This window comes from Palaemon carinicauda, chromosome 28 (genome assembly GCF_036898095.1).
Source record: "Palaemon carinicauda isolate YSFRI2023 chromosome 28, ASM3689809v2, whole genome shotgun sequence".
Lineage (NCBI taxonomy): Eukaryota > Metazoa > Arthropoda > Malacostraca > Decapoda > Palaemonidae > Palaemon > Palaemon carinicauda.
The window spans coordinates 44,235,079-44,254,379 of NC_090752.1; the positions used below are offsets into that span (position 1 = coordinate 44,235,079).

General features: G+C 42.8%; 1 protein-coding gene across 5 annotated transcripts in view; it reads right to left on the minus strand.

Annotated features, from left to right (window-relative positions):
* Positions 1–19,301, minus strand: part of LOC137621543 (myosin heavy chain, clone 203-like) — a 55,921-nt gene that overhangs the window by 9,853 nt on the left and 26,767 nt on the right. For all 5 annotated transcript variants that reach the window (XM_068351924.1, XM_068351923.1, XM_068351922.1 and 2 more), the window contains exons 4-8: positions 19,050–19,151; positions 10,790–10,869; positions 9,766–9,904; positions 4,671–5,041; positions 3,678–3,792 (exon numbers count right to left, since the gene is read on the minus strand). In XM_068351924.1, coding sequence (XP_068208025.1) covers positions 3,678–3,792; positions 4,671–5,041; positions 9,766–9,904; positions 10,790–10,869; positions 19,050–19,151 — 807 coding nt within the window. The remainder of the gene's footprint in view (positions 1–3,677; positions 3,793–4,670; positions 5,042–9,765; positions 9,905–10,789; positions 10,870–19,049; positions 19,152–19,301) is intronic.

Sequence of the window (19,301 nt, forward strand, 5' to 3'; positions counted from 1 at the left end):
CTTTGAACCAAACTGGCTGGTTTACCTTTCCTGGGAAATATCACAACTCTTGGTCCCATATAGAAGTAGTGGTAATAACTTCTCTCAGCCTCAAAATAATATAAGCATAAAGCTGTTGTTGGTATTAAGGTAGGCCCTTAACAGGTAAATTGTAGACGATCATAGAGTCACCTATATGCATGTGATGGATATGATTTCTGAATATATTATGTGAAATGGTTTTGCATACAATCTATTAATCTTCCACCTCATAAGGGAGAATGAGGGATATACTTCTTTGACAAACTTGTTTGGCAAGAAAGGTTTCTAGATTATGAAGCTTACCTGCATCTGATGTCCAGTCCAGTACATAATAGCATGACTGTTGACCCCCTGGGGAGGGGAAGAAAAAATGGGAAAGCCAGTCATTGTCTTTTGCATTCTAGGCTTATGTAGTAACCACTATAGTATCCAAGGACCTGTGGTTATACTTCAGAAGGTAGTGAGTGGGCAGTGAAGGTTGTCTGTTATTTCCAAACTCCTGCCTTCAGGACTTGTGCCACAGACAGGTTCTTCCTGAATGGTAGGGTGGAGCCAATACTCCCAACTTGGTGAGCCTGTGCCCGGGATGATCTTTCCATTACCTTACTGGCTGCAGGGTGGATACGTCTGATGTTCTCGCAAAGCAGTGATCTTGGGCATCTTCTTCACCCTTCTGGTGTTGAAAAGAATTCTTTTTAGGAAGCACTGTAGTGCCCTCTCAGGGCAGAGAGGAAAGTCATCCTGATCCCCATTAGTAGCTTCTTGTAGAGAAGGTATAAAGAAGGACTCAAACCTGGGGTTGTGGGCTTCTGGGTTCTTGATCTTTGCATTGAATTCCAGAACAAAGGTGAAGGAGACCTCCTTCCATCCTTCAGGATGATTCGGGAAATATAAAATGCCATAAAACTCACCTACTCGCTTTACCAAGTGTAAGGCTAGCAAGAGGATAGTCTCGAGGGTCACATCTCTTTCTGATACCAGACTCGAGCTCACGTGGGGTGAATGTAACAGAACTGAGGTCTTAGAACGCATCCCATTTCGGGGACCTGAGCTCCAGGGGAAAGCAAGACCATTTGAAGCAATCAACTGCAGAGAGGTTCCGACTTTAAAAGTATCCATTCTACAGTACCAGTTGCAGAAAATGCCCAACTTCCCTTGTAAACACCTGCTGAGGTCTTGTCGTGCAGTGCCTCTGAAGGTGGGGCTGACTGAGTACCTTGAAGAAGGGCATAGGCAGATCTGGCATTTGGCATGTGGACAATTGGGAGCCACAAGGGTTATCCTGAGAACTTATGTAAACAACAGCCTATTTACTAAACATCAAATCAGGCAGAAGGGAGTAAAGGTGTAAGCTTACAAGTTGTCCCAGGAATGTTGGAAGGAGTCTTCAAATGCCACCCACAGGCCTGGAACTAGGTAGCAGAACTCCAAGAGTTTCTTGTTCAACCGTGTGGCAAGCAGGTCAATTGCTGGTAGTCTTCAAAAAGCAAGAAACCTTTCCTCCAAGCAAGGATGTAGGGACCATTCTAAACCTACATCTTGCTCTCAGCGACCGAGCGTGTTTGCTAGAACATTCTTTTTGCATGGAATGAATCTTGCTGACAGCTCTATATCATTATCCACTTGCAAAGGATCTGTGAAACAGTACCCCTTTGCTTGCTGATGTATACTAAGACTATAGTGTTGTTTTTCATTTAAGCTACTGAGTGCCCCATCAAACTTTTGGAAGCTTACAGTGTTGGGAATGCTTCTTACATTCCCAACAGATTAATATACAGGTGCTTTTCTTCTGTGGACCACACCCCTGGAGGTGGAGAGTCGAGTAGAGCTCATGTTGATACTTCTTCCAGTGTTGGATAGCTTCGGCACAAATCGCTCCTCTTTCTCTCTCCCAGGAGAAAGAGATGATGGCCAGTTGTCCAGGATAGGGGAAAAAAGGACAGTGCCTTTCATCCTGACTTGACAGTGTGTGTAACCGAGCACAGGTAAGAGGAGCATAAGAACCTGAACCATACACTCTATGTCTTGGTGCACACTGTCTCTCCCACGCATACAGAGAGAGAGATCCAAGTCTACTCGTATGTAACTCCTGTTGATCGGTGTTCCTGGACTTCTTCAACGTCATGTACTTTTACTCCTCCTTGAAGTAGTAGTGTCTGAAGAATCTAAAGAAGATGAGAAAGGAGGAGGATGAACTTTTAAGTTTGCCTTCCACGGGGGTCATGCAAGCCAATGAGGGCACTCCCACACGAGAAGAGGCCAAAGAGGACTTTTCAAAGGGGTAGAGATAACACTACCAAGTGTTATACCCTTTAGCACCTCCAAGACGTTGGGAAGACACTGCAGGGGCAGAAGAAAAGCGACGCCACTCCCCTTAAACACTGTGGCAGCAAAACTTCATTCTGCCAACAGAGCACTAGAGATAAGAATGTCAAGTTCCTTAGGTGTTTGTTATTGTCATAAGGCCACACTGGCAAGGAAATGACAGCTAACAGTTGCGCTGTCCAACAGAACAAGGATGATGTGGATAGCATCAGGTGTCACACATTCACAGTTTATCCTGAAAAACACTGCACATCCCTAAGTCTTCTTTGTTTAATCTATCCCTCGAACATGACTGTCTGCCTGTGTCTGCAAACTCATCAATTTTCTCTAATAGAGAATGCAGAAAATCAAAAGGCATAATGCGAGGCAGAAAAAGTACATCTGTACTGCTTGCAGCTGAAATAAAAAGGGAGTACAGCAATGACTATCTGTTGGGGCTTACCTCCACTAACTACTAACACGTCGAAAGTTTAACAGCAGTTTCCAGCTAAGCCAAAATCATAATTTTATTGAGGAGGATGAAAGCTTGTATTCGAAAAGGAACAAATCTCACTCAAGCTAGTTTCATAATGGCTAAAAGTATTGAATTCAGTTAATTGGAATCATTTCCCCTTTGTCTTAATCTTCATGTTTAGAATGCATATTCATATTCAAAATATGTAAATCTGCATAATCTAACATTCTTTGTTTTGACTCGGTTTGAATTTTTACAAACAAAATAAAATGTCATCTAATTTCTTAATCAAATAGTGATTAAGGGAGCTGGCTGATCAAACAATTATGGAATTCAGAATCGACTATCTAAATACTGTACAGTACTGTACAGAGTATTTCATACAAATTGTAAGATCCAAGAATTGGTATTTGGCTTAAAATTTTGGTATGTGTTATTCTATCAATAGCCTGAAAAAAAATAGAGATTTCCTCTCCTAAACCCAAAATTCTTACAAGAAAAATGAAATATTGTCAACTGAGTAAGATTTATAAGTATTGCACAATAGTAAAAATGAATGCACAACATGTGACATATTACTTTGCCTGAGACTGATCACTTGGCAGTACTACTAATAGTTTTCAACAACATCCCTTAAGCTGCAAACTACTATACAGCACTGCCTTTTTACTTTTAATCAGCTCACTATTTTCCCTTAACCATATTAGTCAAGACAGTATTTCAATAAAAACTTGAACGATGATGATTAAATGTTAACTGCCAACATTACTTTTAACTATTTCAACACAAGATAATTTTAAGCAATCATTAATAGTTCAATTATTTGAAAATATATAGGTACACTACTGTAACTCTACAAACAACCAACCAGTATTACCTGTGCTATGGAGGTAATAGTACTGAGTAAACGACTAATGTCTTGTCTAGCCGATGAAAGTCTATCTTCTAGTTCTCTTGCTCTTGTAGAGGCAGTCGCAGCCTCTGCACTCCGTCTGTTTCATAAATATAACTGTCATTATGAAATAAATGGTAGACTAAACATAAATGCTTGGAATACAAGATAATTCTGGTTAATTTCCTATACCCCATCATTTATTTTAATATGTGATTAAGAAGTAGAAACTACCACAAAATGGAAAATTTTACTGTATACCTTATTAGAAATTTTTAAGTTACAATCTTTTATAATAGGAATTAATGTAAAAGATATAGTGAAAGATTAAGTAAGGTTACAAAGGTCACAGATACATTCTTCCTTTTTTAGAAGTGACAAAATAATACTTACAAAATGTTTCAGAATAAAATTATAAAGACTATGGAAGATTTCATAAATTTCAAGTTACACATTTATTCAATCTAAAAATGTATATTACAAAGCAATGATATTCTCAAAATATAAGAATTTCCTTGCCTTTTTATTGATATCCTTAAAACTTTGTAAGTAATAATAATATAAAACCAGTTATGTTATAGTCTGCATTTGCAAGATCTCAATCAATTCAACTGTTTCTCAACATGTACAAGTTGAAAAACCTACTGCTGTTATATCAAAATTGAACTATGACAGTTTTCCAACTTCACAATCATCCTAATGTGTTTTCACATATTAAAATGTCCATTGTCAACTAACTAGATAAACTGATAAGCCATAGCACTGCCATTAAAAATATTTTAGAACTGATAATTTTTGTGAAATACTGTATAAGTATAATCGCTCTGTGTACTAAAATAATACTGTAAGAAGGAAGATTACAGAACTTAATGACCAATGAAGAATATTGCAATTTCTGTTGAATTTCCAAGAATTGATGTTATGTACATGTACATGATTTGAACAACCTTACAATCTAAAACTGATATTGTTTCTTACGTCATGATGATGTTATCAAGTCTGGCATGAGCATCTTTGGAATGCTGTCGTTGCTCCTCCAACTGAGTCTCTAATCTAGCTTTAGCTGCTTGCGCTGCTTGGAGGTCATCCTTCAAAATAGCAATTTTTACACCCTTTTCCCGCACATCACCTTCAAGTTGGGCAATCTGTGTGTTACGATCATTAACCTCTTCCTCCAAAAGTTTGATTTGTTTCTGCTGCTGAGACTTCCACTCTTCTTGTTCCTCTTCATGCTGGTCAGACTTTTTCCTGGCTTCCTCAAGAAGGAACTTGAGCTGCTCTTCCTCTTCCTTTGTGGCTCTGAGCAAACCAGAAATTTCTTCTATGGCCGACTCGCTACTCGCCCGAACCTTTTTCAAAAAGTTTGGTGGCACTATGTAAGCTATCTAACTTCAACAATACCATATATTAATGATATATGCCAATATATCAGCAGCATCAAATAGCATGATTAACATTACATTTGAAGTATTAGTATCAAATAAAAAGTCGTAGCCATCAAAAATTTTGTATTAAGATTCTTCCTATTAAAAAGTATTATTTGATATATGTTTTACTTTACTCAAAGCTTGATTTGGAGAATTTAGATAGTAAAACCTTGGAGCAGAAGAAAAGGAATGTACAGATTAATGACTAAAACAAGATTTTAATACCTTTTTGTTAGAAAAGTAAAATAATCTATCAATAGAAAATATTACACAAATTAACGCCAAGCGTATCAAATATTTAACAATTTAGGCAACTTGGTAAACTTTTAAACATTTAGATATGAATAAATTGAATAACTATGTCAAGCAAAATTAAAAGTTTCTGATGTGAGTTTTCATCAAAATATGGTACAGTATACGAAAGTTAAAAAATTTCTCTAAAGAGTTGAAGCTTACAAACTTGGGAAACAATTATTTGAATATAATTCAAAGATAAGTTATTGCACCCTTTTATCTGATAGAAGCTCAGAACTATTTGTTAATAGACTATATTTTACTTTCACATAACTAAACTTGATTCATTAACAAACACTAAAAATAATTTTTCGGTGAGAATAGCATAAAATAAGTCATTAATTTAATTTAGAAAACTTTCCTAACAATTTTCATCTTGAAACAACAATCTCAGCAAATCTGCACGAGAATGTTTCAGTTACAACTGTACAGTATCAAACGCCCGTACTTTACTCCAATTCCATTGTGACAGATATTAAGAATTAAACAAGAGGTACTTAATGATAAGCCTCAACAAGAATGGTTCCACCTTTGAACATTAACAGAGAAAATTAAAGCCATACTTTCCTGCTATTCAAGAAATTTAAGAAAGAGCCCTTATCAGTATAATACCATCTTTTATCTTCCTTATAGCAGGGATATATCTAATTAGCAACCAATCAAATGGTATTATATTATAAAAAATTGAGTTATGGTTAAATAAATCATAAAACCAGGTTCAGCAGGTTCTAAACAAATGTAAATATGACAAATTTGGAGATAATTTGTATTTTTCCCTAACTAATACAAACCTGAAGTTATTTATGTGAATGTGGATATTCTTTCAGCAGCAGCTGGAGGTAGCCATTAGACTTTTATTGCGAGGTGGCAACCCAGCCGCCTCTATATATAGTATACTCTCACAGCAGTGAGAGACGTCACTTTTTATTGCAAGCAGGACTTCTGGGGGACAGGTGATGGCGGGCCAAATTATTTAAATAACTCCAGGTTTGTATTAGTTAGGGAAAAATAAAAATTATCTCTAAATTTCTCAATTGTTCCCATATTAACAAACCTTCTGTTATTTACATGGATGACTCACTCTTAGGTGGTCTATGGAAAACTTTGACACCGTGCTGAAATATACAAAGTGAATATAATCGCGTCCTGTGCAATTTAGTTAGAGGTTGTTATTTGTATGAACGTCTTGAGTTTAGATAGGAAAACAACAAGACATATCCCATTGCTCTCTCACAGAAAGCAATGGGGACGTGGACAGTATAAAAATTTCATAACTTATACTATGCTACACAAGGGAAGTGATAATTACCTGCAGAGGTTAAAGCCAGCTTGCAGAGGGACCCATGGTGCTGTACCCCAAGGGAGAGGAAGATGAAGGATGGAAAGCCAGACATTCTTCTCATTCACCCCAGTTTTAATCCGGGTAACCGATGCCCTAAACCAACTGCTACTTGTCCATCAAGGAGCTTGAGGTATCTTGAACCAATTATTAAGCAGCCACCACAGGACCGATGGTAAACGTATTGAGTATCCTGTGGGTCTCAGTCTTGTGGAAGATGTTCGCGTTTGGCTGTTTGAGCAGATCTGGTTCCGGAGGGAGTTCTCTCGGTAGATCTACGAGAAGTTGTAAGAGGTCTGGGAACCGTTCTGCGTGATGCCATAGCAGAGCTACAAGGGTCATTATTAGATCTTTAGACACTCTTGTTTTGTTGAGCAGTCTTCTCATCATACAAAATGGGGGAAAGGCATACACGTCGATGTTGTCCCACCATTGTTGGAATGCATCTCGCCATAGAGCTTGAGGGTCTGGGACTGGAGAACAGTGCAGCAGAAGCTTGCAGTTCAGAGATGTTGCGAACAGGTCTACAGTCGGGGAACCCCACAAAGTCAGGACTTTGTTGGCTATCTGACAATTCAAAGACCATTCAGAGCCTACTATCTGCTCAGATTGTCTGCGAGCACATTCCTCTTGCTGGGAATGAAGAGAGCTGATAGAGCCACCGAATGTTCTTCTGACCATCTGAGGATCTTTACTGCTAGATGGCATAGAGGCTTCGAAAAGGTACCAACCTGTTTGTTTATGTAAGCCAGTACTGTGGTGTTGTCACTCATCAACACCACAGAGTGACCTGCCAGCAACTGTTGTAACTGAGGAAGAGCCAGGTAGGCTACTCACATCTCTAGAAGATTTATGTGCTGGTACCCCTCTGATTCTGACCAAAGGCCAGAAATTGTATGGTTCAGCAAGTGAGCCCCCACCCTTCTTTTGATGCATCTGTGAAGAGCATCAAATCTGGAGGGGAACGAGAAGATTCTGCCCTCGTAGAAGGTTTTTGTCTACTACCCACCAACTCAAATCTGTCACCTGATCCTGAATTATGGTAACTCGGATGTCCGGTGGGTTGGAGCTCATCATCAGGTTCGGTACGAGGTCCTTTGGAAGGTTTGGTCGAGTGGCTACCCGCTGATGGACTGAGCGTATGCCTACCTCTACCTCTAGACGAGGAATGTCTACACCTTGATAGTGAACGGGCGGCTCGTGATAGTGATGCTCGTGAATGCGAGCGTCTAGCTCTTGTTCGAGAACGCCGTGAACACCGCAAGTGCCTATCTCGCGAACGGGAGCATCGGCCTCGCAAATGAGAACGTCATTCTTGTGAACGATACCCTCACGAGCGCGAACGCCGCCCTCGTGATCGTGAGTGTCATCCTCGCGAGTGCGAGTACTGTTCTCATGATCTAGATTGTGACGATCTAGAACACGAGCTTCTGGACCTAGGTATAGACCTTGCTAGCGATTGTGAAGAACACGATCGCGAGATTTGTCCTCGTGAAGAGGAACGCCTCCGAAGAGAGCGTTGAGCCTACGGTCTCGTGAGAGTGAAGCTCTAGAGCGTGAGCGTCTTCTAGGCAAAGAACTCTCTGATCGTGATGACCTATGATCATTACAACCAAGTTCCAAAAGGGCGAACTGAGGGTGATGCTCGTCCCTTAGCGCTGCTGGTGGAAGGAGTGCTGATCCCCTGAAGATCGTCACCTGCAACCTGAGGGTTCCTGTGGGAAGAAATAGAGGGTTGAGGTTTAAAGGACAATGAGGTCCCAGGATGGAGAGAGGGTTCGTTGTCAGCAGGGGGTCGTTGGAGAGGCGTACGATCACCTCATCCACGAGTAGAAGGGTCAGGGGAAGGTGACAGATGGACCTCGCACAGCTCCAGAGCGTGAGATGTCAACAGCTCCGGAGAAGGTTCCCTCGTGGCACCATGCTGAAGAAGGCGCTGCAGCTCCTTTGAAGGGGGTCCCAAAATCCCTAAGGACAACAACACCTGAAACAAATCTGAAAGAGAGAAAGGCTCGCCAGCGGTTGTAGGAGAAGTTGCTCCGCTAAGGGAAGCAACAACCTCACAGTACTCTGGGGTTGCCAAGGTGATAAGCGATCTTCGTTCCTAGTCGCACGTCCCTAATGACAGCACACATGAGGAGGAGCTTTTGAGAGACCTTTTGGGGTGCGAGAAGAACAACGCACACCTCTTGCCCCTGAGGGAGAACGATTGTGCTTAACCTTCTTCTTACGCCACCCAAAGTTCTCCTATTGGGAGGCAGACCACTCCCCACACTCTGCACAGGGCGAACCCTGCTCGTAACTATGCTCTCGGCACATAGGACACAGAGTGCGGGTCAGTCTCTAACAATGACATGAAGGTCTCGCACGCGGCACCCTCTCTCCCTAGACACGTTCGCATAGGGAAGGTGATCGCAGAAGGAGAATACGCACACTTGTAAAGATAAAGCAAAAATAAAGAAGTTCAATGACAGTCAGGAGGAGAGCAGACACGTCTAATCTCTACTGAGCCCAAGGAAAAAGTGACTTCTCTCATCGCTGTGAGAGTATTGTATATTAAAAGGTGACTGGGTAACCCCCAGGCACCCCTGCCTACCCGCTAAGCGATGAAGCGGGGTTGCCACCTCGCAATTGAAGTCTAATGGCTGCCTCCAGCTGCTGTTGAAAGAATATCCACATCCACATAAATAACAGAAGGTTTGTTAGTAAGGGAACAACTCTAATTTCATTGAGCAAGATATAACATCACTCATGTCTAAATCCTCCTAGAATATTTGCAAATAAGAACATGGCCCAATATAGAGATCACAAGTAAGACTGAAGGTTTTAAATTCATCGAAAAATATTATCAACTTAATTTTGAAACTTTAATATACCTGGACTGAGTTTTCATTTATACCAAAAATAATTATAATTAAAGATAGGACAATTTGAACTTTTTTTCCTTCATTCAGTATAAAATAATTAACTACAAAACAAAACAAAACAAAACAAAAAGGGTTTCATATTTTACCTGAGTAGTGAATGCCTGTGTTTCTTCAGCTATAGCAAGTGCTGCTCGCAGCTTATCAAGAGCATTTTGCTCTCTCTCAGTCATGGCATCTAATGCAGACTGTAATCTGTCAACTTCAGCCATTAGAGCCGTCTTCTCTCTGTTAACACATTTTTAAAGTAAAGAAAGTGATTAAAGGTTTAATGGCCATTTATTAGTGGTAGAGGTAAAAGATGGGACAATGTTGAGACCAAACATATTTACAAATGGTCAGTGACCACGCACCCTCCCCCACCCAAGCTAGGACCAGGGCAGGCAAAGGCAATGGCTGGTGATACCTCAGCAGATAGATTCATGAGCTCCTCCAAAGCTGCTATCCCTTGCTTAAAGAGACAGTAGGGTTACAGATGTGACTGGAAACTATCGAGTTTGAGCAGGGCTCGAACTGTAGACTCTCAGGTTGTGAAACAGGGATGTTACTAATAGACTACTAAAACCCCAAAAACCTCATTTCCTTTTCCATAAAAGCATAATTCTGCTTACCAGAGATTTCTCAATTTAAACTATACTGTAATGCAGCCTTAAAGTTCCATATCTTGGTATGTAAATATTTATAGCTAACTTCTCAATTGCACTGTATTTATGAACATATAAAACTTACGCGTCAAGAGTATTGTTTTATATCCTTTGTTATTTTCATAAACTATTTTTATATATGTGAACATTCTATTCTCTTGGATTCTTGTTTAGCACTATAATGACCATTTGGAGTTACCTAAAAAAAAATACGCATACTGTACTGTATTTTAAATACAGTAATGATTCTTCCTGTTACTAATACCGTTGATGAAAACATCCTATAAAAAATCAATAGTTTCAACAGGTTTTTAATTTTTCCAATATCTTCTAACATCATAAAAGTACAATATTTCTTCAAAAAAGATGAAATTCTGATTACAGAAAAATTCCCTTTTTTTAAATTGCTTATCTCACTTATTAAATATTGAAGTACAATTCAACAAACTCAACACTATTGCATACATACCTTTGTAATTTATCTATAGATTCTGTGGCCTTTTCTCCTTGACTGTTGGAAGTGCTGAGAGAACTATCAAGAGCCTCATCCTGCAAAAATGTATGTAAATATGAATTTAAAATAAAAAATTCGGAGGTAATTTGTAGTTTTCCTAATGATACAAACCTTAGCTATTTATAATGGTATACTTTCAGCGGAAGCTGAGAGGACGAACCCTTAAAATTTAGCTAGGGTTAACCACCCATCCGGCTAGTTAGCGGGGGTAGGGGGTTTAGCCTGCTACCCCTCCCACTCACACACCTGTGATTGCGCTCACTTTACTTGGAGATAGGACTTCAAGGGGAACAGGGTTGGCGGGCAAGTATGTATAAAGAGCTAAGGTTTGTATAGTTAGGAAAAATACAAATTACCTCCGAATTTGTCATTTGTTCCGTAACTGGAATACAAATCACACTATTTATAGCGGCCACTCACCCATTAGGAGGGTGTACGTCACTGCCAATTTGGCTTTTTGACCTTACCCGGGGTACTGCCTATTGTGCAGAGTTCCGTGCAACAATATGGAGACCCTAACACCTCGCTAACCTGCTAAGCACGGTCAACAGCCTACCCAAGTTGTGTGTAGTTATAAACTAGCAATGTGACTGTCCAGGTAAACGTTATTCAGAGTCTTGCAGGACATAACTGAAGAGACCGAGACATTCCCAATACCACCTCGCCAGAGTATGGGGACGCAACAGTATTGGAGCAATACTAGCTTACACAAGGATGCTGATTTCCAAGAGAGGGGAGGATGAAGAAAGGAAAAGAGCTAGATATTCCTTTTCATTCACTCAGACTAAAACCTGGGTAAGCAATGCCCTTGACCTTCAGCTACTTGTCCAATGAGTAGCTTAAGGTACTAAACCAGCTGTTGTGAAGCCACCACAAGACTGATAGAGAACGTATCGAGATTCCTGTGGGTCACGTCTTGCAGGTAGTAGGTAGTGAACGTCGTTTGGCGTTTCCACACGCCCGCTTGCAATACCTGCGTCACAGAGTAGTTCTTTTTGAAGGCCAGGGACATACGACGTGTTGGTGGAGGGTCGGGATTCATGGTAAAGTCAATGACAGATGATCTGGGTCATCAGTTACAGAGCAGAGACTAAATATCTGGAAGGATTCGAACCTAGGATCCGAAACCCCCCCCCCCCATTCTGAGTAAAGAGACCGAACTCGAACCACATTCCAAGGGGGAGGTCTCACTTCCGACTGAGGACAGGTAAGTTCATAACTTCATATGAGAAGGGAAAGTTCCAGCGATGAGGAAATGTCCATTCCTTTCAGTTTGAAGGCGAGACTCAAAGCCGAGCGATAGCCTTTAACCAATGAAACTGAAAGCCTCATTTCTTCCGCAAATACACAAGAAACTCCGCTACTGCTGGAATAGTGGCATAAAGTGGATCAAGACCCCTTCCACGACACCAACCACAGAAGACATTCCACTTCACCTGGTAGACAGAGGCTAAAGATCTTTGCAGATATCCAGACATCCTTTTCGCAACCTGTTGCAAAACTCCTCTCTGTGTGAGGAGATGCTGGATAGTCTCCAGGCGTGGAGATGTAGCGAAGCTTCTGACTTATGGTAGATATTGACATGTGGTTATGAGTAGATTGTGTCGTAGAGGAATTCTCTTGGGAGCTCCGTTAGGAGCGGCAAAAGGTCCGGGAACCATTCCGCATGATGCCATAGCGGAGCTATGAGGGTCATTGAAAGATTGGCCAATGATCTGGTCTTGCTGAGTACTCTTCTCATCATACAGAACGGTAGGAATACGTATACATTGGTGTTGTCCCACCGTTGTTGGAATGCATCTTGTCAAAGATGCCTTGGGATCTGGGACTGGAAGCAGTACAGCGTGGGCCTGAAATTTAGGGCCGTTGCGAACAGATCCACAGTCGGAGAACCCCAGGAAGTCAGGATTTTTTTGGCTACTATATAATCCAAAGACAATTCGGAACCCACTATCTGCGATGTTCTCCTCAGATTGTCGGCGAGCACATTCCTCTTGCCTGGAATGAAGCGGGCTGACAGTGAGATCAAATGGACTTCCACCCATTTAAGTATCTCTACTGCTAGATGGGATAGGGGCTGCAAAAAAGTACCTCCTTGCTTCTTGATGTAAGCCACTACCGAGGTGTTGTCACTCATCACCACCACTGAGTGACACACCAGGAACTGGTGGATCTCTTGAAGGGCCAGAAAGATGGCCTTCATCTTCAAGAGATTTATATGAAGGTAGTTTTCAGATTCTGACCAAAGGCCTGAGGCCGTGTGGTACAGCACGTGGAGCCCCACCCTTCCTTTGATGCATCCAAGAAAATCATCAAATTGGGAGGAGGGACGAGAAGATCGACACCCTTCAGCAGATTCTCGTCTGCCAACCACCATCCGAGGTCTGACTTTTCCTCTGATCCCATGGGAATCAAAAATGTCCGGGGAGTCGGAGGCCTGATTCCAATTAGACTTCAGACGCCCATGGAGGGAACGAATCCTGAGGCGACCGTTGGGAACTACATGGGCCAAAGATGATAGATGTCCAAGGAGACTTAGCCACTTCTGGGCTGGGAGCTCTTCCTGTCTGAAGAAAGGGCTTGCTACTTTCCTTAGCCTTGCTATCCTGTCATCTGATGGGAAGGCTTTGTGCAGGTTGGTGTCTCATACCATGCCCGGGTATACCAGTCTTTGAGTGGGAAGCAGTGAAGACTTTTCGAGGTTTACCAAGATCCCCAGATCTTGGCAAACCCTCAGAAGTTTGTCTCGGTACTGAAGAAGGGTTGCCACCGAGTCTGCCAGGATCAGCCAATCATCCAGGTAACGAAGGAGATGGATGCTGAACCTGTGAGCCTTGGATGACACTAGGACGAACACTCTTGTGAAGACCTGGGATGCTGTGGAAAGGCAGAAACACAGCACCTTGATTTGGTATGTTTTGTTGTCAACGTTGAATCAACGATACTTCCTTGAAGACGGATAGATTGGGATCTGGAAGTAAGTGTCCTTCAGATCCAGTGTACAAATGAAGTCCTGTGGTGTTGTCGCTAATCTGACCGTGTCTGCTGTCTCCATTCTGAACGAAGTCCGTTCGACAAACTTGATCAGAGCTGAGAGGTCGATGACTGGTCTCCAGCCTCTAGATGCCTTTTTCACAAGAAAGAGTACATTGATGAAGCCTGGGACCCATTGAGTACCTCCTGGAGAGCGCCCTTCTCCAACATGGTCTGGACTTCAGCCTGAAGGGCTTGCCCCTTTGCTAATCCCATTGCAAAGGAGCTCAAGCACTGGATTCTTGGTCAGTAGAGGGAGAGATGAAATGAACAGGACGCGATACCCTGAGCAAATCACGGAGACCGTCCAGGGCTCGGCCCCGTGCTGCATCCACCTGGTCCATTTTGGAGACATCCCCCTACTGGTGGACGAGCAGGGGAATGACCTCTCCTAGCGTTTTCAGTTTTTAGTGCCAACTCTCTGGTGTTTGCCTCCACCAATGGACTTGCTGCCTTTCCTGTCCTTCACAGGAAAGGGCTTCTTAGACACTTTAAGCTTGGGGATGGCTGCCGTTTTCTTCGATGATGCTTTTCCTTGTCTGGTCTTTGGAGGGGCTGGTGGTCTGTAGGACCGAGCTGTAAGGGACCTATGAAGGAGGGAGTCTGTGTTGGTCTTCCTCCACCTCTCTGCAGCTTGCTTGACGTCCCTAGGATCAAAGAGGAAGGACCCCTCCATGGAGAAGGTTCGAAGCCTAGTGATCTCAGCGTTTGGGACGAGCTGGTGAAATCTCTCGGCCACCGCATCCCTACATTTCAGAATGGTGTTGGCCCACAGGGTCACTACCTGGTGGGCCAGAAACTCAATGCTGGAAGTGCCCGAGAGAAGGAAGGTCTCCAAGGCCTTCCTGGTATGATCCTTAGGGAAATCCTCAGTTCGCACCAGGATTCCTATTGATCCTAACCAATGATTCAGCCATAAAGTAGCCTGCATGGCATATTTCGCAACCTTCTCTTGGTTTAGGATCTCAGACGCTGAGAAAGAGACCTGACAAGAATAAGAGCCTCTCAAGAGAGACTCTCTTGGTCAGCTCTTCCAAGGATTGGTGGAGTGATGTAGTCGAGATTGTCTTGTCCATGTCATAATATCTCCTCTGGGTAATACCCAAAGGTGGGAGGAGTTTAGCGGATGAGGAAGAGTGGAAAGACTCAGAGATAGAAGACAGTTGGGAGGTGATCTTACGCCGGACACCCTTCAACCCCTGGGACCAGGGCAGAGCTGCACTCTGGCCTTGGGAGGCTTTTGTGTGCCAAGGACACAGTCTAGGACAGTGTCCTTGCCTTCTTGAGGGGCTGTTTCCGGATCCAGTAACCCGTTAAGGGCCAAAACCTGTCAAAAGGCGTGTTCCGACTCGCTCTGGTCATCATCCAAAGCTGGGCTGGCAGCAAAATCTTTATCCACCACCAAGGTCTCACCCCGGGGTGAGTCATGGGGAGTCATTAACAGGAAGACTGACTCGGCTCCTAGACCCCTCCGAGGGGTTCCGAGTCCTGGAGGAGGACTTGGGAATTGTCTTAAGAGTCCTTAGATTCCTGTCTTGGAGGGAATAAAGGCTGTAAGGCAGAAGGTCTCGATGAAGTGACCTCAGAAGGAAGAGAACGAGGAGCTGAAGGTGAGGCTATGTTCTCCCCTCCTTGAGGTCTTTCTGTCGGTGACAGGAGGGAAGAGTCCGACACCAACTCTTCCCTCTGGATGCCTCTAGCATCGGTGGATGAGGCATCAAGGGGCCGAGACAATGATGAAACCTCAGGGGAAGATTCTGCTCTATAAGTCCTGACTGGAGTCAGTTTGGCTCTTGTTGAAGAGATCTTATCTGGAAATACCCTCTTCCTCTTCAGGGGGGAAGAAGCAATCATAGTCCTAAGTCCCGGATCAGCTGAAACCACTGGGGCTTCTGACAGATGTGCCAGAAGCAACGAGGCGAAGGCTTGAAATACCGCCCTAACCTGGTCATTGAACCACGGCTGCTTACTCATTGAAGCACTCCGAGAGATCCCCCAAAGGGAAAGAGCTAGAAAAGTCCTTCGGCAGTGTCTCCACACCAGACGCTGACTACTTCAGGACTGTAGGAGTCAATTCCTTTCTATAGGCTGGCAGCTTAGGAATCCTAAAGCCCTGGAACTTGCCCTCTCCCTCCTTCCCCGGCTGTTGAGACATTACGCGTTTGCAGGGAGGGGAGTGAGGTGACAGAGAACGATCATAAGTAACCCTACCTTTCTTGGAGGCCACAACCATCGCTTTTGGTGGTTGTAGTTGGCAATCCTTTCTTGCCAGAGGATGAGGTGGCCGCCGACGTGTTGGAGAGCGACAAGAAAACTACTGCTCTAGACGCGATGATTGATGGGTAGAAGATTGATGGGTGGGAGAGTGTTCCCATGTTGCAGAGTGATACCGAGGTAACGTTGGGTCAATAGATACCGCTGCACGAGAGGCAGGACAGTTTGAAGTTGATCCTTTAGGAGGCGACTCACGTGTCGCTGGTCAAGAAGGCTGGACAGGTGAGCGAACGCGTTCCAACTTAGAGTGTCACAATCGTTTAAAAACATTCTGAACTACGGGTGAACGGAGGTTTGTTGGATGATCGAGCGTTTCTCGAGAAGTAAAAGGTCTAAGCAACTCGTGAATACGTTGAGGCGAATGTCGCTGACTGGGTGATCGCTGACGAGCAGGCGAACGTTGTCGAACAAGTGATCGTTGCCGAGCAAGCAAACGCTGACGAGCAGGCGATTGCTGAGAAGCAGGTGAATGCTGATGAGCCGGAAAACTGCTTTGGACTGCTTTCCCCGTGAAGGATATTTGTCAGAGGAAGGAGAAAAGACCTCGGCGGCAAGCGGACACAGCCGCAGGAGCAGCAGGCGGAACAGCTGACGAGCTCTTTGACACAACAACGTTGACAACGGACAAAGGGTCGACGTCCGAAGATAACTCAGCACCCCGGTGCAAAAACTGCTTATTGTGCAGACACCACAGGTCCGCTGGAGAACGTCCTCATGTTCCTGTGGGTTACATCTTGCAGGAAATGGGAGGTGAAGGTCATCTGACACTTCCCCACGCCTACTCGAAGAAGGATCACTGGGCAAACCCAATGACAACCACAGCTGTAAAAGAGGAGAAAGAGACAGCATCACTTGGGAGGAGAGCTGGCGAAACCCCACTAGGGGAGGTTGCACCGACTCTTGAGGACCAAGGTTGGCCGGGAGTTGAATGGCCTACACAATTACTCATCGGCTCCTCGAAGGAAGCCGTCCCAGTAGGAGCTTCGGAGGAAGGTCGGGAAACGGAGGAAGAAGCCTTGGGTTTCGTCTGTTTCGCAGCAATCTTCAAAGGGAAAGAATCCCCCTTAGACATCTTCTGCTTACACTCATACCTTTCCCACTGGGAGGAAGACCACTCCCGACACTCAACACACTTGTTATCGATATCAAAGCGCTGTCCTCTGCAGACAGGGCAAAGGCTGAGAAGATCTGTTTCCACAGCAGACATGAAAAACATTCATACACTGAAAAGAAAAAGCAAAAACAGATTAATGGCAGTCCACAAATTTGAGAGGATGAAGGTCGGTGACAACCGCACTCCATCCGAGCCAAAAGTAGAGTGAACGCAATCACAGGTGTGTGAGTGGGAGGGGTAACAGGCTACCCCCTACCCCCCTAACTAGTAGGATGGGTAGTTAACCCTTGCTAAATTTTAATGGCTCGTCCTCTCAAATTTCGCCCAAAGTATACCCCTATAAATAGCCTGGTTTGTATTCCAGTTACGGAACGATTATGCAATACAAATATGCAATATTCAACAATCAATTTATTTAAATATGGGTACAAATTCTGCTACCGTTATTTACTTTAACGATGAATTTTCAATAAAGTAAGTTTGTTGCCTTTGTGAATTTATATGCTTATCATAATAATTACACTTTGATGGCTGCATTTCCAGTCCCATACAGCACGGGAACCCCACTTTCTACAGGACCTCCACTGTCGTGTTATCTTATTCGCTCAGCGTATTTAACGTTTCATGTCTCATATTCTTCATTTATTGTTAAATCGTCACTGTCAAAAGACTCGTGAAATAAAGTCTTCAGTTTCCTCTTGAAAGCCTTAATGTCTTCAATCATTCAAATGTTTCGTGGGAGCTTATTATATAGTCTCTGGGCCGCATATTTAAAGGGTCTGGAGCCTACAGTAGACATATATCTAGGTTCCAATTGTTTGAAGCCATCTGTAACTATTCTCGTGTCGACACAATTTGTTGGCTGCGCAATATGTAGCAATTCTCTTAAGTATTTTGGATGACCGGTTCTGATAACATAGTGGTTGTTGTACATATTTCAAATTCAATTCTCACTTTAATCGGCAGCCAGTGTAAATTGATTAGTATAGGGGTGATCCTTTCTCTAGGTGGGACCCCTTTTATGTCTTGCTCCTCTGTTTATTATGTTTTGTAATTTCTTAAGTTGCACTTTTGGTAAATTGTAGTAGTCACTCCTGGTAATAACACAGTTTATCACAAGTTTCTTTATGGAATTTTCGTCCAGGTACTTATTCATAAACGCAATATTTCTTAGATGATAACCAGCAGTTTTTATTACATTATTTATTAGCGCTTACTTTATTGCAGTAATACTGTACGAGAATGGAGATGTGTCGGTTACAATTTCTTTATCAGTTATCCAAACCTAATTACCTTAATACCCTCTGATACACTTAATAGCTAAATCGGTAACTACCAAATTCTTCACTCATGCATCAAGATTACTCTTAGTTTTCTTTTGTGAATATTTTTTTTAAATGATGAATTGGAAAAATAATTTGGAATTCTTTGTCTACTTTTTTAAATGACGAACTGGAAAAATAGCTTGGAATTTTTTATGTCTCTTGATCCCACTTATGGAACTGACAGAAATGTCACTTCAGGCCATGCTTGGTATTCTTACGTGTGTGTGTGTTCTGATCAGCTTTTAATATACTAATATCCTTTACTTATGAAATTAGCCAAGCTATTACATTCATTAAGATGAACTTATTACCCAATATAACTACAGTACTGTATGCCTCCACTTTTCTCTAAAAAGAAATGAGTTTTGACTGTCATTCATACTGCTCTTACTTGCAAGTGTAATTCTAAACTCCAAGGTTGGGCTAAACAAATCCCATCCTGAGGAAATTAATGGTGATGAATACTTACTTGAGCAAGGGCCTGAGATAATGCCTGAGCCAACCGGCGCCCTAGGTCTTGATTTTCTTGAGCTACTTTCTTCGCCCCATCACTCACTGATAAAATTTCCCGCTGGAATTGAAAATATTTCAGTCACAATAAAAAATTAAAATAATGCAGCAACTTGGATTTCCATATTATCTATAACTATTTATAGAAATTTAATCAAGGGAATAACGATTCAACACTCTTAGTGCCTCTCACTACGGTTGATATATGGAA